The sequence below is a fragment of the Mobula birostris genome, chromosome 6 (assembly GCF_030028105.1).
Source record: "Mobula birostris isolate sMobBir1 chromosome 6, sMobBir1.hap1, whole genome shotgun sequence".
NCBI classification, from domain to species: Eukaryota; Metazoa; Chordata; class Chondrichthyes; order Myliobatiformes; family Myliobatidae; genus Mobula; species Mobula birostris.
In genome coordinates this window covers 95,209,068-95,224,416 of record NC_092375.1, presented here as the reverse complement: position 1 = coordinate 95,224,416, position 15,349 = coordinate 95,209,068, and the positions used below count along the sequence as shown (strand labels likewise).

At 44.3% G+C, this 15,349-nt stretch overlaps 1 protein-coding gene across 2 annotated transcripts in view; it reads left to right on the top strand.

The window, feature by feature from the left end:
• Positions 1-15,349, top strand: part of mbtps2 (membrane-bound transcription factor peptidase, site 2) — a 59,530-nt gene that overhangs the window by 33,990 nt on the left and 10,191 nt on the right. For both annotated transcript variants that reach the window (XM_072260896.1, XM_072260894.1), the window contains 3 exons: positions 1,793-1,887; positions 9,831-10,026; positions 13,620-13,695. In XM_072260896.1, coding sequence (XP_072116997.1) covers positions 1,793-1,887; positions 9,831-10,026; positions 13,620-13,695 — 367 coding nt within the window. The remainder of the gene's footprint in view (positions 1-1,792; positions 1,888-9,830; positions 10,027-13,619; positions 13,696-15,349) is intronic.

Below are 15,349 nucleotides of genomic sequence, written 5' to 3'. Positions count from 1 at the left end.
TACATTATTTATCCTTCAGAGAATTATCTGGTCCTTTGCCATTATGGGATTTTGCTGTGTGGAGCATTTCCCAATGTTGAAGTAGTTCTAGAGTAATTGATGGGCTTGATTCGTTCTGGGGCTGTGGCCTGTGTAATTTGTATTTTAAGTGGACGTGAGGGAGAATGGAATAGAATTCGGTAGAGAGAAGTAACTAGTTTTGGACACCTCTGCTATCAGGAAACATTTCATTTAAATCTGTCCTATCTCTACCCCTTGTAATTTGTTGGAATAGAGTATGAGCAAGACTAAGCAACCGAGGCCCAAACTAGATGGAGTGAGTTGGGTTCAGTGAAGAGGTAACGAGTCCTCAGAGTTGGCTGCAGTGTGGGTGGTGGACTACAGACAACAACGAATGTTCATCAAGACATGGGAGTTAATTCTACAGAATCTACACCTGAATGGATGGTGGAAGCAGATACTCTCACATTTAATGTACAGTATCTAGACATGAAGTTGAACCACATTCCATGCTGGTAAATGGGATTAGTGTACTTAGCTACTTATTGGACTGTAGGGCCCGTTTCTGTGTTGTATGACTCTGACCCTGTAACTCCGCTCTTGATTGATGATAATCTCTGAAATAACATTGGACATGGCAGAAATAGCCGAAGCAAATGCAAATTAATTTATTGTCATGTGTACCTAGATACAGTGAAAAGCTTTTTGTTTTGTGTGTCGTCCATACAGATAATGCTGTGCATAAGTACATTGAGGTACTAAAAAACAAAATACATAATATAGTGTTAGCATTACAGGGGAAGTGAGTGCAGGTAGACAAATAAAGTGGAAGGTCCATGATGAGGCAGGTTGGAGCTTAAGAGTTCATCTTTTAACATATGAGAGGTCTGATCAAGAGACTAAGAACAGCCGATAGAAGCTGTCCTTGAGTTTGGGAGTTCATGCTTTCACATTTTTGTACTTCTACCCAATGGGGAGAGGGGTAAGAGAGAATGACCAGGGTAGGGAAGGGAATATGTTGTCTACTTTCCCAAGGCAGTGGGAAGTGTGGATGGAGTCAGTGGAGGAGAGGTTGATTTGCATGATGGACTGGTTTGCATTCACAACTCTGCAATTTCTTGCAGTCTTGAGCAAAGCAGTTGTCATACCAAGATGTGATGTACAGTTGAAGTCAGAAGTTTACATACACCTTAGCCAAATACATATAAGCTCAGTTTTTCAGAATTCCTGACGTTTAATCCTCGAAAACATTCCCTGTCTTAAGTCAGTTAGGATCACTACTTTATTTTAAGAATGTGAAATCTCAGAATAATAGAGAGAATGATTTATTTCAGCTTTTATTTCTTTCATCACTTTCCCAGTGGGTCAGAAGTTTACATACACTTTGTTAGTATTTGGTAGCATTGCCTTTAAATTGTTTAACTTGGGTCAAACGTTTTGGGTAGCCTTCCACAAGCTTCTCACAGTACATTGCTGGAATTTTGTTCCATTCCTCCAGACAGAACTGGTGTAACTGAGTCAGGTTTGAAAGCCTCCTTGCTTGCACACGCTTTTTCAGTTCTGCCCACAAATTTTCTATGGGATTGAGGTCAGAAAATATGTCAAGTCTGGTTCATCCTTGGGAGCAATTTCCAAACGCCTGAAGGTATCACGTTCATCTGTACAACCAATAGTACGCAAGTATAAACACCATGGGACCATATTTAAGTTCCAGATATTTCCATAATCATATTAGGAGATCTTAAGTTTCCCTGTGGAGCAACCGAGAAATATTACTTTTTCTTCTCTGCAGCGTACAAGAGGCTTGATGGAACCACTGAGTGTTGTAGCAACAACAGCCTTGTGGATATTTGCTTTTCTTACCATAGCAACTTGCAGATGCCCCAGGTGAGCCTCACCACACTTAGTTCTCACACGACTAATTCAGTGTTTAACAACCATAAAAGTCCTCCCGTCTTTATGCAAAATTAAACACAAGAGATTCTACAAAACACATTGTTTCCGTGATCTGCGCTTGATGAAAAGCAAAATATTTGAACTGCTAACTGGGAAATAATGATAGTTTTGTTACAACTAATGTTGACGTCTGGATCAACCTTTTCTGACCATTATAATCCAGCAGAAACCCGTTTAATGAAACGTCACATTAAACAATGGAACAAAATCTGAGGTTTTTACCGTACGATATTGTCAGGGAAACAATAGGTAGAATACTTCGTTTGAATACTTCATTTTTCCACCTTCAGCGGTTTTTAGCCACTTTAATTTCCTTTCCCACTTCAACTTCTCTGCCCCCTCCACTGCCAGGATGAGGTAGAATGTAGATTACATGAGCAGCACCTCGTATGCTGCCTGGATAGTCTACAATCTGCACATGAACTTAGAATTCTCTCATTTCAGGTTACCCAACCCCCTTTTTCTCTCTCCTCCTGATCTACCTGGTTTCTCCTACATCCACCCCAATCATTCTGTTCCTTTCACATCCTTCTCTGTCCACCTGCTCATTACCCACAAATTTCTCTCTTTTAGGTCCCCTCCGCCCATTGTTCCAATCTTCCTTCCCACCTCCCTCAGTTGAATCCGTGCACATCTTTCCTCTTTTACCAGATTCAATCATCTGAAGCCTTTTGTGGTGGCCACCTATCACAACCCAGCCTCTATTGCAGTGTCTACTCTCCCCTTGTCCATTTGTCTATCACACCTCCTCAAATGGATCCAGCTATCACTTGCCAGCTCCTGTTCCCCTCCTTCCCCCACCTCTTCATACCGGCTACCTCCCCCTACTCTCAGTGCAGATGAAGGATCTCAGTAGCTGCCCATTTCCCTCCATTGATGCTGCCTGAGTTCTTCCAGTGCTCTAGATTCCAGCATCTGTAGTCCTGTGTGCCTCTATGTATAATTTGATACCCTTCCTACAGTTTGGAATAATAAGTGTAAGTTGCTGTTTATTTATATTGTATTTTTTTTAATCTCTCTGTGGCTGTGGGCTTTGCAGGCTGAGCCCTCATTTAGTTCATCTTCATCACCATTATGTGTGATGTGGGTGATCATGGTCTTTGACCATGATTGTTCTTGGCAAATTGTACTGAAGTGCTTTGCCATTGCCTTCTTCTGGGCAGTGTCTTTAACTACCTCGACTATACCTCTTCCCACCCTGCCACATGCAAAAATGCCATTCCCTATTCCTAGTTCCTCTGTCTCCACCGCATCTGCTCCGAGGATGAGGCTTTCCATTCCAGGACATCTCAAATGTCCTCTTTCTTTAAGGATCGTGGTTTCCCTTCTACCGTCATCAATGATGCCCTCACCCGCATCTCCTCTATTTCCCTCACTTCGGCCCTCACCCCATCCTCCCGCAACCACAACAGGGACAGAGTTCCCCTTGTCCTTACCTACCACCCCACCAGCCTCCGGATCCAGCATATTATCCTCCGCAACTTCCGCCACCTTCAACAGGACCTCGCCACTAAGCACACCTTTCCTTCTCCACCCCTCTCCGCTTTCCGCAGGGATCAGTCTCTTCACGATTCCCTTATCCGCACGTCCATCCCCACGGATCTCCCACCCAGCACTTACCCCTGTAAGTGTAAGTGCTACACCTGTCCCTACACCTCCTCTCTTGCCACCATTCAGGGCCCCAAACAGTCCTTCCAGGTGAGGCAACACTTCACTTGTGAGTCTGTTGGGGTCATCTATTGCATCCGGTGCTCCACTCCGTCCATCACAACAGGCAGGATCTCCCGGTAGCCACCCACTTCAACTCTGCTTCCCACTCCCATTCAGATATGTCCATACATGGCCTCCTCTACTGCCATGATGAGGCTGAACTCAGGTTGGAGGAGCAACACCTCATATACCGTCTAGGTAGTCTCCAGCCCCTTGGTATGAACATAGAATTCTCCAACTTCCGGTAATTCCCTCCCCTTCCTTTCCCCTATCCCTATTTCACTCTGCCCCCTCCCCCAGCTGCCTATCACCTCCCTCTTGGTTCCGCCTCCTTCTACTACCCATTGTTTTCCTGCCTATGATGTCAATGCTTCCCCTCCCCCACCCCTTTGTCTTTCAAATTACTGGTCTTTCAACCACACCTACAAGCATTCTTCAAATCCTTCCCCCTCCTTCATTCTTCAGTCCTGACGTAGGGTTCCGGCCCGAAACGTCGACTCATCATTTCCACTGATGCTGCCCAACCTGCTGAGTTCCTCCAGCATACTGTAAGTGTTGCTTTGATCCCAGCATCTACAGATTATTTTGTGTTTAGTGTCTTTAGAAGACGAGTGACCCCAGCCATTATCAATAGCGGAGGGAAAGAAGGCCTTATGCCTCATTTGGTGGAGACATATCTCCACCACACCACCCAGAGCATTTAATTAGCATCCCTAAATGCCCTTAAGAAGATGGTGAGCTGCCTTCTTGAACCACTGCAGGCCTTGAGGTGTGAGTGTACCTACAGTGCTGTTAGGGACGGAGATTTTCCAGGATCCAGCAACATGGTGGAATGGTGGTATACTTCCAACTCAGGACCTTATGTGGCCTGGAGGGCAACTTCCTGCTGCTGCTGTCCCCTTGGTTTTGCTGCCCTTGTCCTAGCTGGTAGATATCATGGTTGGAAGTGCAGTATAGAGAGTCTTGAGCTATCAATACTGTCCTGAGAAGTGATCCACATCCTGAAAAAGATGTTTGAAATAAAATGAATATACATTGTTAAAAGCTGTCCCCCTAGAATTCATCTTGTGGTATATTAGTAAAGTCTTTCTTTCAGAAAATGATGTATTTCTACCTTCTATGTTCAATCTGCAGACAATTGGATACTAATGTATAACTCCAACTCCAACACAAAACACGATACTGTTGTTGGAGATTAAATTAAATAGCCGGATATTCTCAGTACATCAGCCAGCATCAACAGAGGCAGAAAAACTGTCAGCAGTTCAGGTCAATAATGATTTATCAAACTCTGTTTCCACCCATACCCCCACCATTCACCCTGTCCCTCCTCTGTCCCACTGTGTCACTGACTTTCCAAACATACCCTGTCACTTCCTCCTCCCCATCCATTCCCCCCGCCCCCACCCCCACCCCATCCGACCATATCAGCTCAAGTTTCCCAGTTTGTCAGTGTGTTTGGTCTCTCTGATTCCAACTTGACCCCTAATCTCTCCTCTTCATCCCCCAATGTCTTCCCATCCCTCCTCTTTTCGTGCCCGGGTGAGCTGCCTGAATGATTATAGCTTGGTAGCACTCACGTCTACTGTGATGAAGTGCTTCAAGAGGTTGGTTAGAGCTAGTGTTAACTCCTGTCCAAGTAAGAAGCCACAACGCATCTACAGCAGACACAATCTCACTGGCTCTCCACTTGGCTTTGGGGCACCTGGACAACAGCAATACTTACATCAGGTTGCTGTTTATATCGATTATAGCTCACTATTCCTCTTGGGCACTATTTATTTATTTATTGTAACTACTAGTAAGTTTTTATGAATTGCACTGTACTGCTGCCACAAACAAATTTCACAAAGTGTGTCATTGATAATAAACTTAATTCTGATATTGATTTCTGCTTCATCCCTCTTGCTCCACTCTTTTGCCAGCACCTCCTACTCTATCCAAGGCTCCATTTCTGCCTTTACTTCCTTATTTCTGCCTTTACTTCCTTATTTCTGCCACACAGATGTCACCTCCTCCACTGCCCCTCTTTCATCTTTTTCCACAACTCCCACCCCACTCATGCCTTCTCATGACTGGCTGTCTCTCAGCCCCTAATTATCCCTGGTCTCTCACTGTCTACTCTTGCTATTCCTGCATGCTGTCACCATTCCACTTCCTCCTTCAGTATGGTTGCACTCCCTGTATCCTCTGACTTTGAACAATGGTGTTTTGCCACTGGTAGCAATGCCATGACATTTGAGCCCAATTAATTAATGAAAAATTTCACTTCCTGTTGACACATTTACATTATACCTTGAGAAACAAAGCCTGTATGATATCATTTCCATCTTTAGCGAGGGGCAATGACTTTCTTTCCTCCGGTCTTCTTGGTTAGCACGAACCAAATTGTCCTTCAGGACAGTGTTCTCCTGTGTTATAGTAGTCCAAGTAACAGAAATTCACCTATGGGAAGTTCACAAAACAAAGCCAAAAAAAGTTGAGGAATAGAGTGGAAGTTCACACTCATGGAACTTGTCAGTAAAATAAACACAAAATCGGGAAGAAAAAGCCAGATTTTGTCAATGCTTCACCTTGCAGAAAAATCACAACATGGATAGTTTTCTAAGAATATAACTCTTCCTTGACATGCAGGTATACTGTACTCAGAAACTTTCAAGAAGCATATGAATGAATTTAGTCCACACCAAAGTCACAGCTCTCTCCCCACACTTCTCTTTTTCACCCTTCACCCTCCCCCCTCCCCTACAACCCATCACCACCCTCCCCAAACTTGTACCTCAACCTCCAGCACACAGAGCTTTGATATACCCATGAGGTTTTGATTTTGCTGAAATTTAAAATACTCTGCAATCCTAAGAACTAATGGGAAAAAAACAAGAAAAAATCTGCAGACGCTGGAAATCCAAGCAACACACACAAAGTGCTGAAGGAGCTCAGCAGGCCAGGCAGTATCCATGGAAAAAGTACAATTGACATTTCTGGCTGAGACCCTTCATCAGGACTGGAGAAAAAAAGATAAGGAGTCAGAGTTAGAAGGTGGGTGGAGGGGAGGGAGAAACACAAAGTGACAGGTGAAACGGGGAGTGGGGAGGGTAAAGTAAAGAGCTGGCAAGTTGATTGGTGAAAGAAATACAGGGCTGGAGAAGGGGGAATCTGACAGCAGTCGACAGAAGGCCATGGAAGAAAGAAAAAAGGGAGGAGCACCAGAGGGAGGCGATGGGCAGGCAAGGAGATACGGTGAGAGAAGGAAAAGGAGATGGGGAATTGTGAAGCGGGGTGGGGGGGCATTACCAGAAGTTCGAGAAATCTCAAACCTGAGTTTGACCTCATCACGACAGTAGAGGAGGCCATGGACTGGCATGTCAGAATGGGAATGGGAAGTGGAATTAAAATGGGTGGCCACTGGGAGATCCCACCTTATATTCCAGCTGGGTAGCCTCCAACCTGATGGCGTGAACATCGATTTCTCAAATTTCCAGTAATACCCTCCTACCCCTCCATCCTCTTTTCCCTCTCTCACCTTATCTCCTTGCCTGCCCATCATCTCCCTCTGGTGCTCCTCCCTGCTTTTCTTTCTTCTGTGGCCTTCTGTCCATTCTATCAGGTTCCCCTTTCTCCAGCCCTGTATCTCTTACCATTCAACTTCCCAGCTCTTCACTTCACCCCTCCCCCCGCCTTCTAATTCTGACTCATCTTTTTTTATCCAGTCCTGCTGAAGGGTCTTGGCCTGAAATGCAACTGTGTTCTTTTCCTTAGATGTTGCATAGCCTGCTGAGTTCCTGCAGTATTTTCAAGATTCAAAAAAGGATTCAAAAAACTTTACTGTCATTCTAACTGTACGTCAGCTCTGCAGGGCAGAATGAGACAGCGTTTCCCAGGAGCAGTGCATGCCACACCAGAACTCGTCAGTTTTTCCGACATAGTATGCCCTGATGCTAACGAGCATATTCCGACTGTATGTTATGCGTCCAGGACAAACAGAACAAACACTATATACACTTATCACTCCCCGAGGGGCCACTGCGTCAATGTGCACCGCCTTCTTAGACCTAGTGAGATTTTGTGTAACTGATGGGAACAGGAGGCTGTCAGTGAGTAGGTGTTTAATTGTCATTCAACCATACTTGAATACCCATGAATACAGCCGATTGAAACAGTGTTACTCCAGGGACAAGGTGCCGAGCACGGCACCAACAGTCACACACAGCACAAGGCATGTATAGCACATGTAGTCACACAAGAAAAATATAATATAGCCTAAGTCCCTAAGTTGCCTCGTAGATTGATGGAGCAATATGTTTTCAGCAAGAACAAGCCCTCAGTATTCTGCAGACGAATGCACCCAATCCCACTTGTCTTCCATCGAGCGAACAGTGGAGGGGATCATTGGTGGGACCAATCCAGCATGGATGTCGCTGCACACTGCCTCTGGCAGCTGCGATAGGTGACACTCCGGAACGAGGCCTAGCCCTCACTACAACCAAGGCCACGCAGCTCCCCCGCCATCTGTCTTTTCCAATTAACCAGTGAACAGAATTTCCAGTATTCTACGTTACCAATGTTCAACAGACAAGAAAAATGTCCAAATCCATCACTCACTGGTAGGCTGCATACTGCCTTCACGCACCAACTCTGAGGCCGTTTTGTAGTAGGCAATGACACAGTCCGCACCAAGACTAGTTCCTCCGCAATCGAGCAACACGCTGTTGAGGTAGACCTGCAGTACTTGAAGTCTTTTAATGTCCAGCAGTGCCTTGCGATTGTAAAAGGACTTTTAAAGAAGAGAAAAACACCTTTTAAATTTTACTAGCAGCTTGGAGAGTTTGTGTTAAAAATGTGCTGGGCTTGATAGAACCTCCACAGCTTGGAATACAGCTTGTATTACCCTTCTCGAGTGCTGTATACGACTTGGTATTTCTCGAGTGCTATATACCAGGGGTCCCCAACCTTTTTTGCACCGCGGACCGGTTTAATATTGACAATGTTCTTGCGGACTGGCCGACCGGGGGGGGAGGTGTTCAGGTAGGGTTAAACTCACCTCAACATGTCATTTACAGTTAGGGTTGCCAACTTTCTCACTCCCAAATAAGGGACAAAAGTAGCAGTCAAATACGGGATGCTTGTGTTTACCTCGAGAAAGACTACCATGATCATGAAGCCTTGCGCGGGGCACCTGTGTGCACATGCATGACGTGTGCATGCGCGTACGTGCCGATTTTTTTTTCCACAAATCGGTTTTGGCTTAATCTTCCCGACTACCCTGTACATACATTATTTCTACTTTATATAGGCTGTGTATTTATCATATTATTCTTGCTTTTACTATATGTTATGTTATTTTAGGTTTTATGTGTTATTTGGTATGATTTGGTCGGTTATTTTTTGGGTCTGGGAATGCTCAAAAATTTTTCCCATATAAGTTAATGGTAATTGCTTCTTTGCTTTACACCATTTCGGCAGAAAAGGTTTCATAGGAACGCTCTACCTTAGCGGGGGAAATACGGGACAAGGGCGGTCCCATATGGGACTGTCACAAAAGACTGTGGGTCAATTGTTTAAGAAAAATAACCAGATGGCTTGAGTCACAAAAATAGATTGAGGTGCTTTTGTTTATCTCAAAACAAGAAAAAAACTGGAAAAAAATACAATATATATATATATATATATATATATATATATATATATATAGCCACCCACAGACTAAACACAAAAGAAAAAAAACCCAAAGCCTTGGTAACCTGAGGCTTATAACTGCTAAGCCCCTCCCCCCCCCCACCAGATCAGCACACCTGTGCAGGTTGCTGTTGCCTTGATATGAGACACCTCCATGCAGCAGCTCTGTTTCAGACCCAGTCACTATTACTGCTGGGGATGAGTGTTTTACTGAGTGTGTCATGTGCCGTCCGTAATCAGTGACGGGCCTTCGTCACAGGGACAAACCAATTTAGTCCAATATACAGGATGTCCTGGCTAATACAGGACAGTTGGCAACCCTATGTTCAAGTTCAACAGTGGGCGTGACAGGGAATGAGGAAAGGTGCAGCTGACTCATATCGTTTCCTCGCGGTCCGCTACCAGTCCATGGCCCGGTGGTTGGGGACTGCTGCTGTATACGACTTGGTATGCCTCACTCTCTTTTGTTCATTTGTTTGGTTTTGTAGCATGTTTGTCTGCCAGCCAGGAAAACCATTGAATCTAGTCAGTTGTGTCAGCGGAATGCAGACTGTCAGAAGGAGTTTATCCGTAGCCTGTGTGCAAAGCCTTCCATGGAAAACCAAACCAGGCTGATCAGAGTCAAGCACTCGTCTGACATGGATATGTTATTTGTTGGGCACCCTGTACATCTTCAGTATGCAGGTATGTGGCAGTGTGGTTCTATAGACAATTGGCTGCATTGCATTGAGTCAAGATTCACATCAAGTTCACTCTCTTCTGGCTGGGCTTCTGCTGCCAATGATCATGTGCCAGTTGAAATGGCAGGTGAGCAGAGAAATGGAGTCATCCTGTGCCAGATTCACTCTTGCATCTCAGTGCTCTGTGTGAGATCCTGGAGCTGGGGTGGGAAAACATACCTTAGAGATCAGTGATGTTCGTGGAACAGCACAGAATGTAACAGTTTCTGGGTCAGTACCTCAGCTCAGATATTGTTACTTTATTTTCATAGCTTTGGGACATTGATAGTGGCACACAATAAAAAGAACACAGCTATCCATGGTTTGATTCTACCCCCAGTATCACTATCTCTCCCTCCTCTGAGCTTGCATACTTAGCTGCACTTTATATTGTTTCATTATAAAGCAGATATTTTGCTACTTCCTTCTTCTCAAAGTCCAAAGCCATCATCTTGAGCCTCCACCATGGAATCTTTTCTCTTACTACTAAACTCAGTCCATTTTATTAAAACCTGGCCCTGTTTTTGATCCCCGACCTGAACACATTGACCCTACTTGGGTCATGTTGCCAGGTTTGGCTCTCTATGGCCACCTCCTCAGGCAGATTGCCCATTTCTTTCAACTGGCCATGGAGCAGGAGAATCAATGCAAAATTCCATGTCGAATATGGAACCTCTCGCCTTTGGTTAAATCCACTTTCTCACTACATTGGTACCTGACCGTTTTGCATCCTTTTAACAGGGGCATGCGGCATGGGGTAATCGTTTTGTGTTCATTTGAGGAACATTTTGCTTAACCGAGTGATGTTTCATTCTTAAAAAGAAATGTGAGAGTATTAGGACATAGCTGTTCATTAACTTGCCAGTTACAGATAAAATGGAGTGAGAATTAACAGATGTAGGGACAGAGAGAAAGCAGTATTGGAATATTATTTTGCACTGATATTTATGAGGGAGGTGAAACAAAAGGACATTAGATGATGAGATGGGTAATGAGATTTGAACTTAAAATCTAATCTAGGAAAGAATAAAAGAGGCAATATCACGTATTTAATAATTCAATAGAAGAAGGTGACATACCAGATTGCTGATGGATGTCTTACCTGTACTTAAGGAAAGTAGGATGTGTCATGCTAGTCAGCATAACATATGTAGGTGGTAGGAAAAATGAAGTAGAGCAAAGGACACACAGAGATGAGTTAACAAAGGAGAAAAAGGCACATAGAGATGAAACAATGGATCATCAGCTTGGGTTTGAAAACAAGAAAATCTTGCTTGATCAATTTTTAAAAGTTACAATATGTAGACAAATATATTACTATAATTAAATAGCTCTCGTTTTATATAACCTACCCAGGTTTTTGAATGACCTTGGTATCATGTATAAATGCTGTCACCATATTAAGAAAAGAGCACACTGGCTGTGGAAAGGGTGCAGAAAAGGTTCATAAAGATGATACAAGAAATGGGAGAGTTTCAGATCAAGAAGGGTGAACAGACTGGGTGCTCTTTCTTCAACAATATTGGGTGACTTAATACAGTAGAAATCTTTAAAACAATAGTAGGCTTTCACAGAGAGGATCCGGAGAGACAAACACTTCCACCTTGGGGAAGAGCCTAACTGGAAGCCATCAACAGAAGTTGTTCACCATAAAATACAATAGGGAAATCAGTAGAAACAGGAGAGAGAAATACCCTTTTCACCCAGTGGTTGATGGTCGTCTGGAATTCACAACCTGAGGTAGAAACCTTGCCCACATTTAAAATGTACCTGTGAATGATCTGGGCCTGTCGCCCTGTGAGTCACAGTCCTCCAGCTGCTGGAAGGGTGGGATACAGTCGGGTAGCTGCCTAATGACCAGGAGGAACACAAGAGTAATAAATTTTTAATGATTCTGTAGCCAAAGTGTGGTAAAAACAAATTGGATATGCTGCTAGAGGAAATGATGAACCAAATGATGTTGATGGTTTTAAGCTGATGCTAGCAAGCAGGGGAGAGAGAGAAGAATGAAGGCCACACTGAAGATAAAGAGAAAGATTAGCTTTATTTGTCACGTGCAAATCAAAACATACAGTGAAATGTGTCTTTTGTGTCAAAGTCCAACACAGTCCAAGATGTGCTGGGAAGCAGCCTGTAAGTGTTGCCATGCTTTGCTTCCGCTGGTAACATAGCATATCCACAACTTACGAACCCTGAGCCAGATGTCTTTGGAATGAGGGAGGAAACCGGAGCACACTGAGAAAAGCCATGCAGTCATGGGGAACATAGAAACTGTTTGTAGACAGCGGTGAGAATCGAACTCCAGTCTTACAACCGCTACGTTAACATGCTGCTGATTCAGTTAGACAAAGGGGATATAGAAGGATCAACACCAACATAGATGGAGAACTCAATGGCCTGTTTTATGCTGTAAGATGTATAATTAGGACATTATGGAAAACGGATGCGATGGTTATCTTCATGATTACATCGTATCTGAAACCATTAAACCCAGCAGAATTTTCTGCTGCAGTTTCAAATAACTTCACACTTTCTACAAATCTTCTGATTGTGAACCCTGTTTCCTAGCGTGACCACATCAACAGGTGATCATGTCAACAAACTTTGCCCATTTCCCCCAAGGCAATGAGTGGAGCTGGACCTTCCATTTCATTGAGCAGATATTTCTCACCTTTGGAAATGCTTTATGCAAAACATGTTATAAAACGACGTTTTGACCCAAGGCCCTTCATCAGGACTGGAAAGGAAGGGGGAAGATGCCAGAGTAAGGAGGGGGAGGTGAAGGAGTGCAAGCCAGAATGTGATAGATGAACCAGGTGTGTTGGGGAGGGAAATGAGGTAAGAAGCAGGGAGGTGATGGGTGAAAAAGGCAAAAGGCTGGAGAAGAAGGAATCTGATGTGAGGAGAGTGTATCATGGAGGGAGGAGGGGCACCAGGGGCAGATGAAAGGCAGTTGAGAAGAGGTAACGGGGGGGGGGCGCGGGGTGTCCAGAGTGGAGAATTGAAGAAGGTGGACAGGAAAATTCCCGGTGGCCAACCATTCCAATTCCAACGTGCCGGTCCATGGCTTCCTCTACCTCCATGATGAGGCTACTCTTAGCAATATCTCATGTTCAGTCTGGGTAGCTTCCAACCTGATGGCATGAACGTCGATTTTTCAAACTTCCAGAGTTGCTCCTCCAATCTGAAAGTGGCTTCATTGAGGTAGTAGAGGAGGCTGTGGAGCAGCATATGGGAATGGGGGTTGGAATTAAAATGATTGGGCACCAAGAAATCCTGTTTTGTGCGAATGGGATGAAGGTCCTGGACAAGACAGTGCCCCATCTTTGTTGGGTCTCACCAATGTAGAGAAGGCCTCACTGGGAGCACCAGATAGACAACCCCAACAGATTCACAGGTGAAGTGTTGCCTTGCCTGGAAGGACTATTGGGACCCTGAATGGAGGTGCATTGATCTGTTAATTTTTTTTATGATTTTGTGGCCATGTTCATAAGCTTGTGGACTAATATGTTTTATGTGCCTTTGATGGGCTTCTGATATGTATTTTTTTGGTTGCAGTGAGTCTTACCAACTACATGCCACGCTTTGGTTTCCTACACTTGAACATCCCGGTTGTAATAGAAACTTTTTGCAAGTATCCTTTTCCTGTTGTCAAGAAGGTTGATGGAAGTCTCTCTGCGAGAGGGGTTGTCACATGCTGCCAAGGTTATGGCTGTCATAAATTCCCAAGAAGTAAAAACCTTCTTTCTAAGTTCACCCTTTCTGTTAAAATAATTTTTGTTGGAGCTCCCTCAACCTCTCTGCAAACTGCCCAGCTTCTCTTTGCCTCTCCTCTTCACCATTTCACCACAGCAAGGTTTGCCATACTTCCATCCACCCAACCCCTACTTTGTTTACACCATCCTGTGAGCTGTTGTACCATTCTCTGCAATGTGGCTTGTAATTTCCCACCTTGAATCTCTGCACTGTAGGATAAAATGATTGGTTTTGACTCGTAGTCTTTGATCTGCTTGTCAACTAGAGCTGCTGTCACTATTTCTCCTCTACCTTTTACTTAGTTCCCCTCTGTCTCTACAGTTGTTCTTCAACTCTAACAGTGTCTTTCAAACTTCTCAGCCAATGCTAGTTTTTGGTACTGGCAACCATCCCAGTGCATGAATTTATACAACCTACTCTGGCACCACCTCCCCATAACATGTAATTGGTTTATTATTGTCACATGTACTGAGATAAAGTGAAAAACTTTTGCTTGAATGTCATTGAGACAGATTATTCTATACACAAGTACATCAAAGTCTTGTAAAAGAAAAACAAAATGCAGAATGTAGCAATACAGTTACAGAGAAAGTGCATTGCAGGTTGGCAAAGAGATCCAAAAGCTAAACTAGCTTCAACTTTACTGTACCCGTGCTACGATCCTGATCCAATCAAACACTCTGTCCATACCGCATCCATTTAATGAGTGGGTGGTGGGACTTTCAGCTTTGAAATGGAAGCGGTTCTTCAAGAATACATCATCATCATCGTCATCATCATCATCGTCATCATCATTATGTGCCATGTCATATAATGTGGGCTATCATGGTCTTCCATCTATCTTTAATCTGATCGTTGCCTGTGGAGAAGACCCCCTCATGCTGTTGTTTTCTCTATCCATGACCATGACCGTTTTGGAAAGATTTTCCACAGAAGTGGTTTGCCATTGTCTTCTCACAAACAAGAGAAAATCTGCAGATGCCGGAAATCCAAGCAACACACACACAAAATGCTGGAGGAACTCAGCAGGCCAGGCAGCATCTATGGGAAAGAGTATAGTCGATGTTTCGGGCCGAGACCCTTATATCAGGACTGGAAAAAGAAAGATGAGGAGTTAGAGTAAGAAGGTGGGGGGAGGGGAGGAAAAAACACAAGGTGAGAAGGAGGGGTGAAGTAAAGAGCTGGGAAGTCGATTGGTGAGAGAGATACAGGGCTGGAAAAGGGGGAGTTTGATAGGAAAGGACAGAAGGCCATGGAAGAAAGGGAAGGGGGTTGAGCACCAGAGGACGGTGATGGGCTGGTAAGCAAATAAGGTGGGTGAGGGAAATGGTGAATGGGGGGAGGGGTACAATTACTGGAAGTTCAGGAAATCGATGTTCATGCCATCAGGTTGGAGGCTACCCAGAGGGAACGTAATGTGTTGCTTGTCCCACCCGAGTGTGGTCTCATTGTGACAGTGGAGGAGGCCATGGACTAACATGTCAGAATGGGAAATGGAATGGATGGCCTCTGGGATGGTGGAAACAGGATCA